Source organism: Myotis brandtii, unplaced genomic scaffold (genome assembly GCF_000412655.1).
Source record: "Myotis brandtii unplaced genomic scaffold, ASM41265v1 scaffold463, whole genome shotgun sequence".
Lineage (NCBI taxonomy): Eukaryota > Metazoa > Chordata > Mammalia > Chiroptera > Vespertilionidae > Myotis > Myotis brandtii.
In genome coordinates, this window is record NW_005367694.1 from 1891664 (window position 1) to 1912002 (window position 20339).

Consider the following 20339-nt stretch of genomic DNA (forward strand, 5'->3'; position numbering starts at 1 on the left):
CGGACCGGAACCGAACCCGGGACCCTCGAGTCCACAGGCCGACGCTCCATCCACAGAGCCAAATCAGCCAGGGCAACCGAGTGAATGTTTTAAAGTGTCTTATATAATTCTTGTTATACTAAATGGCAAAACAACAGGAAGATTTACCTTTAGATACTTAGTTTCAATCCATAAGACATATCAGATATATTTTCTCCTTCCTCTGATAAGGGAATAATGAAAACTATTTTTGGCTTTTCATCATATAATACAGGAACAGGGTATAAGAAAGCTTCTGAATATATTATCTGAACACAGGATAAAAACATGAATGTTTTCACCTCTGCCTCACCATCTGGTCTCACATTTCTTTGCCTGAACTCTTATTTAGTCAAGTTGGGTTTATTTTGTTTAACCTGTTTTTATCCGAGAAGGATACTTTTCAGTGCAGCCTAGTAGGGAGACTTCTACCAAGTCGCTTACTTACTTCTTTTCTAACTTTTAGAAATGTATTGCCATCAATACCTATGCCAAATTCTATCTGGAAACTGGGCCTAGTTCTGCTTGCAGCCACACACATTAGAAATCGTTTCACTGCAGTCTCAGCTAGATGCTTGGGGATGGGGAGGGGTTGCATGAAAAAACAACAGAGATTTTCAAAGCTGGAGACTACGATTTTCCCTCCCCAAAACACGCAATTCAAAAGCCTCTCGGTTGCAAATAGAACTGAGGTGGTAATTTTAAAAGGACTGTAGGGGAAGACACAAGGAGGGAGAGACTAAGAAGGGTAAGGAAACCAGTGCTGGTGATCCAGGGCAAACAGGCAGAGCACTCCGCCATGAGGGGGTGGGAGGGTTCATCCAACTTGGTGCCAATCTAGCTACAACCACTCATATGGATGTGAGGCTCAGTATCCTGATCTGTAAAATGCTGTGAGGATGAAGTTACATAGACAAAGTTCCTTGTATAGTGCCTGGCAACATCAACATCAACAAACTGAGAACATTTCAAGTGGGGTATCCATACCATTAGCCCCATCTTCAGGCCTAACAAGTCCAAGTATTTACTTAACAGGAGCAGTAACTCTTATCTGGCCTCTACTGGAAGCAGATATTCTGGTCCTCAAATATCTAACAGGAAATGGGACACACACAACAAACTTAATAAGTCACAACTCCTGTTTCTGGGGTGATCAGAAGTTGGGATAATGTGCACTTGTATAGCATTACAACAATGTCGCCATCCTGACAGAATACAGAAGCATCAAATAATAGCTCATCTAATAAAGGTTTGCAGAGATGCAATTAATAACCCAGGAAATAAGTAAGAGAAAGACAAAGCCATTTGGCAGCCAAAACTGATTTGGCAAGCCAAGTCAAATCCTTTCTTAGAACAGGCAGAGGATGAGTAGATAAAGACAGGCTTACCACAGGGTATGAAATAAAATTTATCTTTTTCACTTAAGGAGAATGCCCCTCTTTAATCTCACTATATGCCTAGTGAGATTATTCCTAACGCCATGCTACAAGCAGTGAAGTAAGATACACCGAGCTCCTCCTGACAGCGGTGGGAGCCAGCTGAACACAAAGGAGAGAAAAAGCACACCTGCAGCAAGCACGGCCCGTAGCCCCAACACATTTCAGCCCACCAGCCACATTTCACAAGCCTGGAGGGGGTCTCTGTTACGGACAAGTTCCAAGTCTTCTGCAAACTAACCCTCCATGACTACACAAATTTCAAATACCTTTAGAATATATGTTTTCAGAAAGCCTGGCCCATACATATTTTCAACACCTCCACTCAAACCCCACCTCTTGGTGAAGCTTCCCTGACTCTCTTGGGTACCCCATTCCTATTGTAGGAGGCAGCACTACACCCCAGATCTGCATCACACACCCCACCTTCTTTAGTGAACATCTGTCTCCCACCGGGCTGGTGAGCCCCTGGGTGGGGGAGACCTTTATACTTCCAGTGCCTAACAGGTTGTGTGAAGATAGGAGACAAAGTTTAGTGAATGAATAAAAAAGAAACTCCCTAGGGCTCTTGAGCCCCCAGGATTCTAGATGGTTACAGTTCTCTGCAAACCTTTAAAGAAGGGATTCTCATGTAGGGGCCCATGGATCCTTCAGGCAGGTTTATGAAGTCCGCATGCAATGTTAGTATCGGCTTATCTTCACCAGATTCTCTTTATCCATAATCCTAAAATGGTTAAAGGCTGGCACTCCCAGGGTCAAAGCCTCCAGGACTCCTACCTACTAGTAAGCACTGCAGAGGTGGGGTGGGGTCTGCTAAGCTGACTCACATGTCGTGTTTTTCCTTCCAGCTTTAGCTCTGCCAAAATGAAATGCCCGTTCCAACCCCTCGTTGTTTCTCTCATGTTAATATCTGTGTGTGGGAACAATGGCCAGGTGGATCAGCTTGAGAAAGGAGGGGACGGTTCTGAGTCTGTGGATCCCCAGTGGGGGCAGGTGAATAGCAAAAACCTGAGCATGCCCCTTCTCGCTGCCGACTTCCACAAGGAAAACACGGTCACCAACGACTGGATCACAGAGGGGGAGGAGGACGAGGATTATCTGGATCTGGAGAAGCTATTCAGTGAAGATGACGATTACATCGACATCATCGATGTGGTTTCACCCACAGATTCAGAGGCCAGTGCTGGGAACATCCTCCAGCTCTTCCACGGCAAGAGCCGGATCCAGCGCCTTAACATCCTCAATGCTAAGTTCGCTTTCAACCTTTACCGAGCACTGAGGGAGCAGGCCAGTCCTTCCGACAACATCTTCATAGCCCCTGTGGGCATTTCCACCGCCATGGGTATGCTTTCCTTGGGCCTGAAGGGGGAGACTCATGAACAAGTACACTCAATTTTGCATTTTAAAGACTTTGTCAATGCCAGCAGCAAGTATGAAATCATGACCATTCATAATCTCTTTCGTAAACTGACTCATCGCCTCTTCAGGAGGAATTTTGGGTACACACTGCGGTCAGTCAATGACCTTTACATCCAGAAGCAATTTCCAATCCTGAATGACTTCAAAACTAAAGTAAAAGAATACTACTTTGCCGAGGCCCAAGCAGCGGACTTCTCAGACCCTGCCTTCATATCAAAAACCAACAACCACATTCTGAAACTCACCAAGGGCCTCATCAAAGATGCTCTGGAGAATATAGACCCAGCCACTGAGATGATGATTTTAAACTGCATCTACTTTAAAGGTAAGAAGTAGCTTTATGTTTCTCAAAGCAAAGTCGCAACATATTCTTAGTACACATGCAGGTGGGTTGAATGCCAGAACTATATTCTAGCTCTGATTTATCCAGGAAACCAAGACACAAGGTCAGCTCACAGAGACAGGCACGACCATGATGAGGTGACAGTAGGAGCTGACACTTACTTGAGCCCTAACTTCGTGTTTTCACACTCACTGAATCTTCACAACATTGGGAGGTTGGTACTATTATTAGCGTCCCCATTTTACAGATAGAGACACCAAAGTACAGAGAAATAAAATATCACTGAGTGCAAAGCTAGTAAGGGACAGAGCCAGGGTCGCCCCGGGAGGGCCATCTCTAGCACCTTGTTAAATTGGAAAAAATACAAAAACCTTTTTAGTATTGGGCCAGTCTGGAGTTTTTTCATTTCCTTACCCAATTTTCAGTAAGCAGGAATATGGATGAAAGGCTGAAGTGAAAACTATTCAGCTTGAATAACTGACATTAACACCTACAACTCTTTTTGGGACACTGCACTAATGGGCAGGCGTAGGGGCAAATAAACTATTATTTCTAGAGCAAACTATTCTGGGCCAGACACCAAAACACGTTATTTTTTAATGATATCAGAGAAGAAGGGAGAGGGAGAGATAGATAGAAACACCAATGATGAGAGAGAATCACTGATTGGCTGTCTCCTGCACATGGAGATCGAACCATGACCTCCTGGTTCATAGGTCGACGCTGGGCCCAAAGCACTTTTTACAGAGGCGACTCCCCCTCACTATACACACACAGGACCCCTGGAGTCCTAGAAGTAAATGGGCTTCGGTCTGTAAAATCCAGATTCTCTTTAAAATGCCCTCAGGGACCTGAACAAGAAACCTCTACCTTAAGAGGCTAGAGGGCTGGAGGGCAGAGACAGGAACGAGCCAGCATCACAACGGGTCTCTGTGACACTTTCCTCTCTGCCACCAAGAATTAGTAGGCACCAGCCCGAGAGGCAAAGGACTAAGGCCCTCTCCTGGCTGCTGCTACGGGGCCAGCGCCCCTCAACAGGCCAACACACTGCTCTGTGCCTATGCCAAGACCTCCCAACAGTTGTGCCAGGCAGGCATTCTACTAGATGGGCAAGGGGGCGCTGAGGAAGCCAAGACCACAGGAATGAGCTGGACCCTGGGCTTCCCCCCTTCCCCACAAAAGTCAGGCACAGCACTGTCCTTGTGGGGGGTGGGACTAAAGGCTGAGTTCTAACAGGCTTGTGACAGACACACAACTTTTTGGAAGTTACCACTTTGCTTTTACAAAAGAACTACATTAGTATAGCAACAGCTTTTTCTGTAAAAGTGAAAATCCTCTTCAGATTTCTTTCAGTTAAGGAATACAGGCACTCTTCACTTGACGTCACTTTGGCTTATACAAGGTTTCACAGGACTGCTCTATTTTTGGATAGTGGGGGAAACCTATATGTATGTACACAGACATATCTCTGTTGCTGGCTAGCAGCTTTAGAAGTGAGCAGATTGCAGTCTAAGTCCTGGCTTCACCACTCCTTATGTGTGTGGCTTTGGGCAAGTCATTCACCATCTCTGTGACGTGGTTCCTCACCTTTATCACAGAGATAACACCTATTCTGACAGGGCTGGGAGCAGCACTGCAAGAGACAGTGGTGCCACACTTTAGCCCAGTGCATGGCATGCTGGGAAGTCTCAATGAACTCGGAAGAGTCAAACTGTAGATTTCAATATTATATATTAAGTATGTATAATATTATTTAACTTCTATAAGCAATTAAATTGTTTAGGAATGCCTTTAGAACAGGCCAGTGCAAGCATCTGTGCACCAAAGCCTTCAGTCCTACAAGTCTGTGGGGTACCTCTGGGCCCCAAGAGCCTCTGCATTGGGCTGGCCGGGTGCTGAGCAGGCAGACACACAGCAGCAAGCCATCCCAACTGGAAAGGGGCTGGAGAAACAGCTAAGATGGTCACTTTATAATCTCCTGAACTCAATAACCAGTGTCCCCAAAAGTGTAAAAGTGGCAAATATAGGTGCTTTTTGCCATCATATTGAAACTTCACTTAATTTAATCCTGGGAGTCAGAGGGAAGAAATGCTAGTAACATCCAGTCTTTCATGGATGCTTATCAAAGGAGAGTCTAAAAGAGGAATTTTAATCTCTAACCCCCAAATTTGTTACTATTTTTATTTTAATTTAACTGTTACAACCACTTTGTAAAGCACAATAAAACAGAGATTCGGCCTCAACAGGAAGTCAAAGGAAAGAATCCCAGGAGACACGTGACAGCTTCAGCAGAAAGAATAGTGATTCTCAACCAGGGGACAATTCTGCTCCCAGGGCAAATGTCAAGAGACGTTTGTGGTTTTCACAACCTGGGATGCAGGGGGAAGCACTCCTGGCATCTAGGAACAGCTTCAGAAGTTAGGCCAGGGATGCCACTAAACATCCTACAATGCACAGGACAGCTGCCCAGCACAGAGAACTGCCCGTGTCAATAGTGCTGCAACTCCAGGGCAGAGGCCGGCTCAGGGAGGAGGAATCAGAAGCAGGTAGTGTTTAACACGTTAAGCGTCCAGCCTGTTTTATATTCCGGACGGAAAGCATAGTGTCAGTCACCGGTGACTGACTGGGCACTTAACGTGTTAAACCTCCTGCAAAGAAACCTCTTGCTTATCTCATTCAGCTCTGTTACCCACCAGCTGCAAACCTTGAAGTTGTTCTGTTATGTGCCTGTTTCCTCATTTGTAAAATGGGGCTAATAATAAAAAGCACCCACCTCTGTATGGTTGCTGGAGAAAATGAGGTAATACAGGAAAGGTGCTTAAAAGAATGTCTGACATCACCAATTCTCATCTGTCAAGCATCCCTCATTACTAGTTACTAGCATCCTAGAACTAAATTAGTCACGTACTTCTTCTTGGATACATAGCGCTGTGCCCAAATCTAAAGTGAAGGTCTTGATGGCAGCATCACCAATGTGTCTTGCTAGTTCTTAGAGAATTGCAGAGTGTGAGGGATAAAAGCCACCAAAACAGATCTGCCATGAGCTAAAAACTACTCACTTTGCAAATGAACAAGGAGAGGCTCGGGCACGTGAGGTGTCTTGCTAGGGCAGTGATGGATACATAGCACTGTGCCCAAATCTAAAGTGAAGGTCTTGATGGCAGCATCACCAATGTGTCTTACTAGTTCTTAGAGAATTGCAGAGTGTGAGGGATAAAAGCCACCAAAACAGATCTGCCATGAGCTAAAAACTACTCACTTTGCAAATGAACAAGGAGAGGCTCGGGCACGTGAGGTGTCTTGCTAGGGCAGTGATGGCGAAACTTTTGAGCTCAGCGTGTCAGCATTTTGAAAAACCCAACTTAAATCTGGTGCCGTGTCACATATAGAAATTTTTTGATATTTGCAACCATAGTAAAACAAAGACTTATATTTTTGATGTTTATTTTATATATTTAAATGCCATTTAATAAAGAAAAATCAACCAAAAAAAAATGAGTTCATAGGTTCGCCATCACTGTGCTAGGGTCTACACCAGGGGTGGGCAAACTTTTTGACTCAAGGGTCACAATGGGTTCTTAAACTGGACCAGAGGGCCGGAACAAAAGCATGGATGGAGTGTTTGTGTGAACTAATATAAATTCAAAGTAAACATCATTACATAAAAGGGTACGGTCTTTTTTTTTTTAGTTTTATTCATTTCAAATGGGCCGGATCCGGCCTGCGGGCCGTAGTTTGCCCACGGCTGGTCTACACCTAGTTAGTGTCAGAATCTAACCCAGAATCTACTCCAATCTACTTTCCTCCCCCATTACCACGCTTCCTACACGTATGTTAGCGCTCTGACCTTAGAATCCTCTAAAACTGTGCTTCTCAAAGTGTGGTCTGCAGACCAGAAGCATCAGCATCACCTGGGAACAGGCGAGAAATGCCAGTTCTTGGCCCAAACCAGACTTTTGGGATCAGAAACTCTGGGGGTGGGACCTGCAGTCCAAACAAGCCCTCCAGGGGCTTCTGATGCATGCTTACGTGTGAGGACCACTGCTCTCAAAGAACATTTTCACGAAAGCCCCGTTTCTGTTGACTTTATAGGATCCTGGGTGAATAAATTCCCAACGGAAATGACCCACAACCACAACTTCAGGCTGAACGAGCGAGAGGTGGTCAAGGTCTCCATGATGCAGACCAAGGGGAGCTTCCTGGCGACAAATGACCAGGAGCTGGACTGCGACGTCCTGCAGCTGGAGTATGTGGGCGGCATCAGCATGCTAATCGTGGTCCCGCACAAGCTGTCGGGAATGAAGACCCTGGAGACACAGCTGACGCCCCAGGTGGTGGAGAGATGGCAAAAAAGCATGACAAACAGGTACTTCAGGCTGAGTGTCCTTTTGATTTCCAGGATCCTGAGGGAGCCCGGGAATACTAGTACTTTGATCATTTTAAGAAAAATGGAAAAGTATGCATGAATACCCAAGAACTGCCACACTGGGCCACTCTATTAATTCGGCCCAAATTTCTTGCTCGGTGAGAGATAATCAGAGCTTCTGTAAGAAACACATCTGCTCTCCGTAATGACAGCAACTAGTGACAGGTGACTTAGACACAGCTTGGAAATAATCCTGGCTCTGCCATGGACTTGCTTTGTGGCTTTGAGCCCTGGCTTTGTCATCTATACAAGCAGCATGATCCCATAACTGCCCGGTCGCTGGGGGAAATAAATAGAAAAGCAATGTCAAGCATCCCTCACAGTGCCCAGAACCTGAGAGGTGTTTAACAAAGATCTTCCCCGACCCAAGAAATCCTGAGGTTCTCTTAACTCATTAAGGACACGTCTTTCATGATTTTCCTGTATTATTATTTATTACTCCATAGTCAAAACTACAGGTTACTAAGATTATTACTGGATCATGGCAGAAAATGAAGAAGTTACATTTCTGTCTCACTGGATACTGGTTAGGCCTACATTAAGAAGTGAATCTGGTGCGGTTCTCCTTTTGAGACAAGAATACAAAGAAATGTAATAAACTAAGAAACAAGCTCTTAGAAGAAGGTATTTGCCCAGGTAGCCAATTAGTCATCAAGCCCTGACAATTTCTCCTTAAAAATGTCCCTTCTGTACTTGCCTGCTTCCTAACCACCTTCTACCCTGAGCCTATAGAGGCCTAACCAATGGCCTATTTCCATTCCTCAGTCTACCCCAGCACTGGCTGCCAGAAGAGCATTCTCATGACACCATCTCCACCTGCCTCTTCTCATAAACTTTGTGGACCCCCACCCACAGGATACAGACCAGCTTCCTGGCCTGGCCCACGGACACAGCCCCATCTATCCTGCTCTACTCCCATCTCCTCCTCTCTCCCCTCCCATTCGGCCTGGTGGCCCCTTGCACCCCGCTAGACCACAGCCTCACACTCCCTCCAGGCCTTTGTTCACATAGTGAGGTCCCCATCTCTCAAGCAGTGGGCAACCTTCTAGGCCACAGGAATATCCCTCCTCCACATCCCTTCTTGGATGGCTCCAGTAGTTAGCCCTGTTATAGCTGATCAGACATGAACATACCATCTTTATGTTTTCACTGCTTCACATGAGTGTCTTGGCTTGCTAAAAGGAAAGCAAGCTCTTGAGAAAGGGAATAGCATCGGGCTTCTCTTTATCCCGGTGAAGGCTGGCTCCAAAGGCACTATTGTTGCTGTTAATCCAGTTGAGGACTGAATGAACTGAGGCAAGGACTAAGAATGGTCAGCACTGTCTGGTATATATATGTATAACAGGTTCTTTTTTTAAGCACATTGACCTTAATAAAATAAGAAATGGCTGAAATTAGGGACCAAACAATAATTTTAGACATCTTTTCCAACCATAAACCTGGAAGACAGGACATGAACTCCAGAGTATTGAGGAAATGACCACTCACCAGTAACCAGGCCTCAGTCTTCGGTAACTGGGATTACAATAAGATGGTCTTTCCAAAATCCTCAGGTGACAGTACCAGGATATGATTTTAACAAGTGCTGTGTCAATTCTGTGGTAAATGCACCACTCTGGGTGCATGTAAAGAAGAAACATGACTCTTTTAACTTGTGGTTCATAAAACTCGGCCCCCTTTTACTGTCTGACCAGAACTCGAGAGGTGCTCTTGCCCAAATTCAAGCTGGAGAAGAACTACAACCTGGTGGAGGCCCTGAAGTCCATGGGGATCACGGCACTGTTTGATAAAAGCAGCAACATGACAGGAATCTCAGACCAGAGGATTGCCATCGATCTGGTAACCTCTCCTCTCTGCCCTCTGCACCCAGCCCCAGGGTCTCCCCCAGCAAAGCCTCCTCCCGCCCGGCCCTGACTTCACATGTTGGGGAAGCTGGGTCTGCTCTCCCTGAGTCTGCCAGACACTGAGTGGGCAGGGTGGCCTGTTTCAGGAAGCAGCCTGGGGCTGAGCCCAGCTCCTGCTGACACCAGAGAGAGAGCAGGTGTGCGCTCCACTCTGTGAAATAGCTACTCCCAGCCGAATCATGAAAGACCCGTGAAATACATGCAGAGACACTGCACTACTGCACTATGAACTTAACACACCAGTGATAGGCATTCCACAAAAAAGAAAACACCAGTCCAAACCATGTGCAGTCCAGGCCCAATCCTTCTCCCAGTGCACCCCAGAGTGTAAGTCTTGGCTCACAGACTGCTCATACTGTGACCACCGGAAAGAATGATTATGATGCTAGAGTTTACAGTAAGTGTTGTTTAAACAACATGGCCTCTAAGCACAATTTCCATATCTGAAATATGGAAATTCTAACCAGTTGTGGTCTGTGCCCTGCATACAGTATTTCAACCTAGTCCCCGAATAAGATGCAACTCATCCCTATCTTCTATCCCTCTGTGTGCCAACTGACAGAATCTGACAACTTCCCTTTCCATTTTGAAACAGTTCAAGCACCAAGGTACCATCACAGTGAACGAGGAGGGCACCCAAGCTGCTGCTGTTACGACGGTGGGGTTCATGCCTCTGACAACCCAAGTCCGTTTCAATGTTGACCGCCCCTTCCTGTTCCTCGTCTATGAGCACCGCACCAGCTGCCTGCTCTTCATGGGGAAAGTTGCCAACCCCACCAAGTCTTAAAGATAGAGGTCTGGGGGCACTCTGTAGTTCTGCTTTCATTGTAACAATGAGAACAGAGATGTTTAGCATCATGACTTTGTGGTTTATACTACCATTCTGAAACTGAGAAACATATGAGAGAAGAAATTCACCAACAATGAGAACCCTGCTGGAATTAATTCTGCATAGTGAACAATGCTGTCAGTTCATAGAAGTTCATGTACCTGTGGCATGTCAGCTTTTACCTAGAGGATGTCAGCAACATACAGACCAGCTTACCTCCCACCTCCTCAGAGCCTCCCTGGCACTTCCTTCCCTTGTAGTCCCCATCCTTGCACATCTGGCTCTATTACTCAAAGCCTTTCTCAACCAGGGCTCCTCATCTAAACACAGAACACAGAAAAGAGCGGCATGACTAATTTCTCACCTTTCTCAAGGAAGGTGCACAGGTGGCATCATCCCTGATGCCAGCAGAGAAGCCACCTCGTGTTCAAGGGGTCCCTCAGCATTAGGGCTTAATTCTAGCAAAGGCCCAACCTTCCGAACTGATGCTGTCATCTGTACTCCTGTTGTCACCTCACTGCTGCCCAGAGGACAGTATGTACACATGGCCTTGCCTTCTACCCTACTAGTAGAGATAAATATCACCACTTTCACTGTGTATCTCTGTTATAATTCTAATTTCTGAAGCTCAAATAACGAAGAAAGGCTAAATTCACAATAGCTGATGTCCCCAGAAATGACAGAGGTTTAGAAAAAGTAACTTGAGTTTTCCACAGTGATTCATGGCACGGTCTCCGGTGCGTGTTGCTAAGTCCTGGGGACAGGGCTGTGTGGATGGGGCTGCATGGGGAATTCCTCAGATCAGCCTTCATGTGGGCCACACATTTCGGCTTTCATCCCTGGACGCAGGGAGACCCTCAGATGTGCTCCTGTCTGGTTTGATAAAGCAGGCGACATCTGAGGAATAAACTCTGGATTCTTCGCTACCTGGGTAAGACAAGTGGAATCCAAAGAGGCTGTTCAGAATTCGAGAGTGCTGGGGACGGTGGGCCGTGCCAGGGAGAGCATGGCAGCTTTGTGCGCGCGGCTGTGCAACTGTGACCCCGACAGGAGAGGCTTTCTCTCTCTCTGAGGAGAAAGATCTGGTTCAGCAGGGCACCAAAACCTGCCAAGATGCTGCTGCAGTGAGTGGTGTGGCCAGGGTTCAAGTGTAGGTTGGCCTGACTCCAGGGTCACATGTGGAATCTTGTCACATAGGGCCTCTGACCCAATGAGACCAATACCAGTCATGGGGGCAGCGAAAGAGGAGGAAGCAGTGCTCCCCAATGTTGGGGGCACTGTGATGGGTATACCCTGTGTTATCTCACACCAACCCTGACAGGTTCACACTGTTATCACCTTTTTGCAGCTGAACAAACAACTAAAGCTCATAGTGGTAAAATGACCTGCCTCAAGCCTGAATTCAAACCCAGGCCCTGCTTTCGCTGCTAACCCTCTCTGCCTGCTCCCTTCCCAACTTCCTGCACCAGGGCCTGCCTCTGCCTCCACCATCTACTGACAAGTACGGGGTTGAGACCAAATCTTTCCTTGTCATATCCTCTTGATCGCTAGGTGAAACCTGAGGTTGCACCTTGAATTCCTTCTCCAATTTGCTTCTACACTGTTCTTCTCTGGTGCCTGACTTACATTCCTCATCCTGCTGCTGGTTTCTCCTGCTCCTCCTATTCCTAAATTTAGCTGCTTCAACAAACTTTGCCTTTAGCCCTTTGTCACATCTGTCCTACCCAGAAAGGCAACCGCCTCACTTTTCATTTGGCTGCCCCACCTCTGCTGGAGCCAGTGCAGGCTCCTCTATGCCCCTACATCCGCACAGGCGGAGGCCCTCCACTCTGCATGCTTTTCATTCATTTACATCCACTCAGAATGCCCCTGGATCCCCTCTTTCAGAAACTAGCTGACCCATGTTTCAAGGCAGTGGAGTGTTAGTTCAGAGCACAGACCCTGGGCCACGCTGCCTGGGTTTGAATCTTGGCTCTGACATTTAGTAGCTGTGGGACTTAGAGGCAAATTCTGAGCCTCAGTTTCTCTATCTATAAAGCGGGGATAATAACAATACCTATCTTACAAGGTTGTTGTGAGGACTGAGTTAATGCCCGGAAAGGGTTTAGATCTGTGCTTAGTGTTTAACATGAGCTAGGTAAGAACTTCCTGTTACTATCTTCATCCGAGACAGTGTCTAGCCCAGGGGTCCTAACGGGGGCCTTGGCTGGGTTTCTCCCACTTCACTTCCTGAGGTTTAATCTAACCCTTGTGAACAGAGGCATTTCTATGGAGGAAGAGGGCACAGCTTTCAAATGGGGTCCATGATCTAAAAATTGTTAGTCCATAAACCTCATTTTACAGGCACTGAGAAAATAGTGGCACAGGTCAACTAGCTCTAAGTGAAGGGCACAAATGTTTTTCAAGCAGGAGGCACATGTTATTAAATCACTACTTCATGACAATGGAGCAATCAGGCCTCTAGAAAAAACTTTCAAAATGCTTAATTAGCCTGGTTGGCATGGCTTAGTGGTTACACGTCGACCTATGAACCAGGAGGTCAAGGTTCCATTCCCAGTCAGGGCACATGCCTGGGTTGCAGGCTCGATCCCCAGTGGGGGTTGTGCAGGAAGCAGCCGATCAATGATTATCTCTCATCACTGATTTTTCTATCTCTCTCTCCCTCTTCCCTCTTCTCTGAAATCAATAAAAAAAATATATTTTTAAAAATGCTCAATTAACTAATGAGCTAGACACCAAAAGAAGCAATTTAGTCAGTGATATTTGTGAAGAAATATTATTCATAAAGTTGCAGGACAAAGGTCACCAAACCTAAGCAGAAAGGAGCCTCAGAGATGACAAGACCCAGCCTCCAGTGACTCCCTCCAGGGTCCCAAGGTCACTGATAAGTGAACAGCCGCATTAGGAGTGACACCCAGGCTTCCAGCCCCAAACCAAACCCACTGCCACTGCCACTGAACAAGGGAATTCTAGTGATCAAAACATCCAAAACAGAGTATCTTTTCCTTAAAAATAAATAAAGAAAAAAAGAACCACCACAAAACATTAAAAAAAAGAAGAAAAAAACCACTTTGGAAATTAGTTATCCTAGATGTCCAAGGGGTAACGAGAAAGCAAATTCGGGAGTCCATGAACTCTGTGCTCTTTGTTGAGCAACAGAATCAAATATTTGTTTCCTTCCCATAATATAACCATTAACCATTGTTAACATGTTAAGTGCCAAGCCTGTTTAGTCTTCCTTTCCGTTTAGCTTGCGATATCCGATTTCACCGATATCCGATTTTCACCAGTGACTGACGAGGTCCGGACGGAAAGTACAGTCAGTCACCGGTGACTAACATGGCGCTTAACGTGTTAAACTACAATACTTATTCTATTCACATAAAAGGTCACTGCAGCAGACGAAACGCGTATTTTAAGTATATTCTAGCCTGTCATTGCTAACACCTGTGCCTACCCTGACCCGGCCAGGACTTCAGGGAGTCATCTTTTAGTGGAGAGCTGCGATGCTCACTCAGGATCCCACATACAGGACCCTGGCCCTGTGACTCTAAAACCAACCGCACCAGTTATCGCTTCCCCAAAGTGCTAAGTGCCTCCTCTAGATTTCTGATATGCTAAACATGTTTAAAACTTCCCAGGCATATGGGTCATAGAATTCTGGCGCACACCAATGCGATTCTCACCTCAAGCCAAAACCTGCTCTTCTATGGATAGGTCCCCCCTCCTTTGACCTTGGCTGTGTGATATCCACCTTCTCCCCTCCAACAGGCCAAGAGAGCACCATGGACCTTATACTTTCCCTCCAGGTCAAACGAAGGGCCCATGTGCAATGACACTTCCAAAACACAATTGTGCTACTAGCCAATATTAACTATAAAGTGAAAAAATTTATGTTTTAAAAAATTAACCAATGAGGGTGTTGATGGAAAATACCATGGCAGAAAGAGTTCCAGTAATCCTTAAATCTCAAAGGGCTGTGGGAGAATACCTGCTCGCAGGTATGAAGGTAGTAAGGATCCCAAAGGAACGTGAGAAGTCATCACGTACAGGCCCAAACCCCTTGTCTCCTCGAGCTCACCGAGGATGAGGAGACTGTCCTGACAGACGTGGCAGGGGAACAAGTGACTCTGCTTCCCCTCCTGAGTCATCCACTTACTGGAGGGAGGGACAGGAGAGAAAAGGACAGGCAGAAGGAAGGTGGGCTGGAAGCAGAATGTTCCACAAAATGCAATGTGTCATCTTAAGAGTGAAGAATAATCTCCAGTTACTATTTTTCATCCATCTTGGCCACTAAAATTACCTCCTAAAGGTCTCCAGATTCAGAATGATGAACGTGCAGATGGTGGTAAGTACAGAAAGTGCTGTGCAGAGATCAGGAGAGGTCTCCTGCCTGCCTGACCTCTATGCCCGAGTCACTATGGCAGCTCAGAGGTCAAGGAAGCGATGCACATGTAAGTGCTCAAGATTCAAACTACTAGGGGTGGGTTGAGGTGGGAAGAAACTAGAAGGTCAAAGCAAGGGTGTAACTAGAAAGTGGGTTAAAATACTAGAATATGGGCCTGGCTTAGGACTGGTAGTTGGGAATGAATGAAAAAGGGAAAAATTACTTTTATAAAGATCATTTGAGAAGCAGTGTCTGCTGGTTAAGACAGGAAAAGATGGGACAGGGGCTCTCTACCAGACAGTGCTATGGCAGGGGAGAGGGCCTGTACCTCGACTGCCCACCACAATGGTGGGTGCAGCTGTGCCCCAAAGTGTGCTGGGCCCACTGTGCCAACAATGCCCTCCAGGGGACACCGAGAGCCAAGAGCTGCAGCAACAAGGCTGAGCACCAACCAGCGACCTAAGGCCTCCTTTTGCAGGAAGGAGCGGGGGAGGAATTGGAAGCAGGTGCCTGCCTGTATTAGAGGCACCACAGCAGGATGTCAGATATAGGAGAAACCCAGAGTCAGACCGTGGACCTAGCAGCCATGCAAGAGAGAACTGAAGTGGCTTCCCTGGTCAACCTGCTGAGGATGGTCGAGTGAGGCTTAGAGAAAGGGAGTAAGGGGTGTGACCACTCTGGCACATACCTATGGTAGTGGTCAAGTCACATCTACGGAATCACTGGCACCTCAAAACAGCATTTTTCTAAAGGAATTTGCTGTGTGTCACCGTGCAACACTCAAAACATGAGCACAGTATCTAGAGTTTGAAGCCACTCAATTAAAATGAATACTTACCACAGCTATTACAGGAATGAGTACACCTAAGTTTCCTGCGCTGCTCGAAGCCTAGAAAAGAACAGAATTAAGTCAATGATAAGCATGTGTTTATTAAATAAATGAAAAGACACAGTGTTGTGTAAAGCTGGAATTCCTTAATCTAAAAGAAGCTATGAGAGGTATACACAGAGAGAGAGAGATGTATAAAAATGCTCATCCAGCATAATTTTTTTTAAAAAATATATTTTATTGGTTTTTTACAGAGAGGAAGGGAGAGGGATAGAGAGTTAGAAACATCGATGAGAGAGAAACATCGATCAGCTGCCTCCTGCACACCTCTCACTGGGGATGTGCCCGCAACCAAGGTACATGCCCTTGACCGGAATCGAACCTGGGACCCCTCGGTCCACAGGCCAACGCTCTATCCACTGAGCCAAACCAGTTAGGGCCAGCATAATTTTAATAGCGAAACAACTTAGATGTCAAACAGTAGAATGATTACATAAATCATGGCACCTCTGCATAATTAAATACCACACAGCTATGAAAAAGACAACTTCCTGAAAAATATTTAATTACCTTGGAAAGTGTCCCAAAAATGTTAAATGCAAAAAAAAAATCAGGATATAAGAGTATACTATGAATAAGTAGTAACTCAATTATGTAAAATAAATATATTAGCATAACAAATCTAGCAGGAAGTCTGTCAAAATGTTAACAATGATTATATCTGAGTAGAGGAATTATAGGTACTTTTTGCTTTATTATTTATAGATTTCTATATCTTTTCTATAGTAAACATATAGTAAACATTCTTTCCAAGTTAGGAAAAATTTAGGGGTTACTTAAAAATAACTAAATAGCCCTAGCCGGTTTGGCTTAGTGGATAGAGCCTGCGAACTGAAAGGTCCCAGGTTCAATTCGGTCAAAGGCACATGCCCAGGTTGTGGGCTCGATCCCCAGTTGGGGGCTTGCAGGAGGCAGCAGATCAATGATTCTCTCTCCCTCTTCCTTCCTCTCTGAAATCAATTAAAAAATAAAAAATAAATAAAAGGGAAGTTCCCTGACCAGACACATAAATGTGACTAAACTATGGTACACACTCATTAGCCAAAGTTCTGGAAGCACATGCCCAACCACATTTGGTTTATTTTCTATATTTACAAAAACATGAATGTGAGGCACTCTTTCAAATGCTTCACACAAATCAACTGCAGCAGAAGCTCAATAAACTCTTGCCTATTCACACTGCATGATCGGTAAATAGGAACTATTTGCAAAGAAGAGAATTCACAGCCTGGCACCTGGGGATCCCTACATTGCCCTGAGTACAACACCCATCCCCAGCCCATGAGGGCAGGCAGAGGGGAGCAGCCCACAGGCCCCAGGGGGTGTCCTTCCTGGCACTGAGGTACGATTCCCTAGGAAGAGAAGGAAGATGGCTCCTGACACACCCCTCAGGCAGGTTACAGCCTTTGCTCTCAGTGCTGAGCTCCTCTGCCTCATTAGAGTAGCCCTCAACCTGATGCCAAAGGCCTCGCTGGACATGGTGGATGCCCTGTCTGCTATGCATCAGGATGGGCCTAGCTGTGCACCATCCTGGGAGACTTGAGAAATCAACCACTCAGATCACTGGCAGGAGCCTCGCAGAGCAAGGCTGAATTAGAGTGAAGGGTCTTAGGATTCCTTTTTCCCCTCTCAGCCACGATTTTCACATGAAGGGCTCCTTCTCATTCAGTTTCCAACCTAGCTGTCATGTCCTCAGAGAGACCGTCTCCATCCTCACCATGCTGCCCGTTTTGTTTTCACCATCTCCTCCCACTAAGCCCACAGGAGCAGGCACCTTGTCTATTTACTTCCATAACCCGGGTACCCAGAACAAGGGTTGGGAAACTGGACTGTGGCCAAATCTGACCCACCAGCTGTTCTTGAAAATAAGTTCTATGGGAGCACCGCTGTTCGTTTACTTAATGGCTATGGCTGCTGTTATGCTACTATGGCATAGCTGAGTAGTTTCAACAGAGACCATATGGCCCACAAAACCGAAAACATGTACAATCTGGCATTTTACAGAAAAAGTGGGCTGACCTCTGCCCTAGGCACATAGTAGCTGAATGGTAATTGTCTAGAGAAGATGAAGGAGGGGAGAGGTAAGAGGAGACAAGAGGAGACAAAGGAGGAAGAAAGGGTAGAGGGATTGGCATCCACATGACCTGTCAAAGGAGAGAGAGGTGATGGGGTAAGAGGCTTAACCTGCCTCAACCTCTCCGTTCTGTCTCTTTGGGGGTTGGAGAGCTGACATTTTGACTGTCCCCATAGACATGTCTCCCTTGGACAACCTGCGATTCGGCCACATCTGGCCCTTCTCATACTGTCACTGTGTTCTGAGGACAGCCTCTGCCCCCTGGCTTCTTGCACTTTACCAGATGTGCAAGAGGGGAGATGGGGTTGGGGTGATAAGTCACCCTATAGCCCTGGACTGGGGGACACAGCAGCCATGAGCTGGATGCTGTCCAACAAGGAAGCCACCCTCTTCCCTGACCCCTGCCAGCACCTCAGAGAAAGAACCTCGCCCCCTTTGTTCTTGCACTACATCAGCTGTGTTTAAGTCTTTTAACACAGAAAGCAGCATTATTTCAACCAAGATGGAGCCTGAAGATTCCATCTTCAGCAGGACAGCAGGGCGACACGATGGCCACCCTCCTCCCTACCTTCAGGGCGGGCCCCTTCTCGCTGGCCCTCTCGCTGGCACGCTTTCCCTCCAGCCCCAGCTGCACAAACAGCTCCAGCAGGTTCATGAGCAGCTCATCCACGAGGTGCTCGTCCTGGATGTTGGCCGCGATGTTAGCCAGGGCGTTGATTACCGCCAGGGAGCAGTGCCTGGGGAGGGGGAGAGAAATGACAGCCACCACCAGGCAGGGACCCCCGCCCCCCGCCACCTCAGCCTGGTGCCTATGAAGAAAGAAGCCCTCCAGAGGAGACGCACACACCAACTTCGTGAACAATGGCCTCTGACGGGAAGGCAGGTGCTGCAGAAATGACTGTGACCTCTCTCCTGACATGCATTCAGGGTCTCGGGACTCTTTAAGTTCCAGGAATCTGCCTGCTGGGGACTTGGGAAGGTCTCAAAACAATTCCCTCTGAGTGTCGAGGGCCTACTACATAATTAAAAATGAAAGTACTTCCAGATATTTCCTGGACAATCCTCTTTTCCCCCTCAAATTATAGAGAGCCTTAATTCATCACTATCACCCCTAAAACTTTTGTCTGATGATCAGCTTCTTCCCAAAACTGCCTCCGCCCTGGGGCTGATGTTAGTATTGGCTCACATCAGATACTTAGGAAGTGCTAGTGGTCCTGGGACAACCTGCCAGCCCACATAAACTCCAGACACAAAGCCGACATGCCCCCTCAACCAGATGCTGTGAACCAGCGAGGCTTGCCAGGCTTCTGTGGCACTGGGGGCAGCCAGACCCTGCCATTTCTATGCTGTGTGACCCTAGGTGAGTAGCTAACATCTTTGGGCTCAGTATCTTCCTGAGTAAAACAAGGATAATTCCCTCCTCCCAGAGTGCAGGAGGAATTAAATACTCTACATGAAGCACTGAGCACACCTTCTGGCCCCCATAATCTCAGAGGAAACAGCAGCCATATTAAGGCACCCACATCACTAATATGCAAGCTCCTAATAGATGAGGACAACGAATGGCAGTAAATGCTTCCACTGGTGAGGAAGAGAACAAATCGCTTTTGGTGGCAATATCAGAAAAGGCTTTATGGAAGAGAGGAAACTTGAGCCAGAAGTTGAAAAGCTGGTAGGTGTGGGAACACAGAAGGGCCAAGAGCAGCAAGACAGATGTGAGAGCCAGAGGAAAACAGAGCAAAGACAGGGTGGGGAAGGTTCGAGGAGCAAGGAGGTACAGGAGTCACTTTCAGAGCGAGGAGACAATGTGGGAAAGAGGTGTTTTGGTCTGTGAGTCAGTTTCATTGCAGAGATCAGGACGGATAGACTTACTAGTAGAAGGAAGGGGAGGTGAGCTGGCTGCCTCCCCAACCCACTCCACAGGTTGTTCTAGTAGCCTGGGCTTGTGATGGTGGCAGTAAGAACGCAAAGAATAATGCCGAGAGCTGGCATTTACTGAGAGCCTTCACATATACAATCTCAACTACCCACACAACTGGAGACATTTCATGAATGAGGAAACTGAGGCACTAGCCACACTCCTGCCCACTGAGTTGGATGGGAGAACAGAAATGCTAACAAAGGGGCAATATCTCTTCCTCTCTGCCCCAACCTTCTGCCTTCCTGACTTAACTTCCTTCTTCCCCTCTCTTCCCTTGATCTGAAAAACTTCTGTGAGATCCTCCAAACATGGAAAAGCATGCCTCCGTCGTTAAGACATTCCCAGTAAGGGCATTGGACAAAGAAACATTTCTCAGTCTTCCAGGGAAAACTGGCCAGACTTTACAAATTCTACCTCTATGAATCTATCCTGAGGAAAGCATCAGAGATGCTCACAGATATGTAGCTATTATGGTATTCAATGCAGCATTTACCAGCAGAAAAACTGGAAAACTATCTAATATCCATGCTAGGGACTGGTTAGATAAATCAGTGCTGCTTTATGAGGTGGTACTACACAGCCATTAAAGACGACATGCAGAAGAATGTTTATGGCATGGCTGATGTGTTACTACATTAAAGAAAAACAGGTCACCCGGGCGGGCAATTTGAGCTGCCTGGAGTGGGGGAAGGC

General features: G+C 46.6%; 2 protein-coding genes across 3 annotated transcripts in view; one reads left to right on the forward strand and one right to left on the reverse strand.

Moving 5' to 3' along the window:
• Window positions 1-10972, forward strand: part of SERPIND1 (serpin peptidase inhibitor, clade D (heparin cofactor), member 1) — a 12132-nt gene extending 1160 nt beyond the window's left edge. Inside the window, exons 1-5 of one of the 2 annotated variants that reach the window (XM_005875506.2) lie at window positions 1054-1142; window positions 2303-3198; window positions 7309-7582; window positions 9337-9481; window positions 10142-10972. In XM_005875506.2, the coding sequence (XP_005875568.1) occupies window positions 1120-1142; window positions 2303-3198; window positions 7309-7582; window positions 9337-9481; window positions 10142-10333 (1530 nt within the window). In that variant the 5' untranslated portion in view covers window positions 1054-1119 and the 3' untranslated portion in view covers window positions 10334-10972. Of the gene's footprint in view, window positions 1-1053; window positions 1143-2302; window positions 3199-7308; window positions 7583-9336; window positions 9482-10141 lie in introns of those variants that run through there. The other variant, XM_005875505.2, reaches the window with a different exon arrangement.
• Window positions 1-20339, reverse strand: part of PI4KA (phosphatidylinositol 4-kinase, catalytic, alpha) — an 86038-nt gene that overhangs the window by 37091 nt on the left and 28608 nt on the right. The window contains exons 17-18 of the mRNA XM_005875507.2: window positions 18294-18462; window positions 15601-15651 (exon numbers count right to left, since the gene is read on the reverse strand). Coding sequence (XP_005875569.1) covers window positions 15601-15651; window positions 18294-18462 — 220 coding nt within the window. The remainder of the gene's footprint in view (window positions 1-15600; window positions 15652-18293; window positions 18463-20339) is intronic.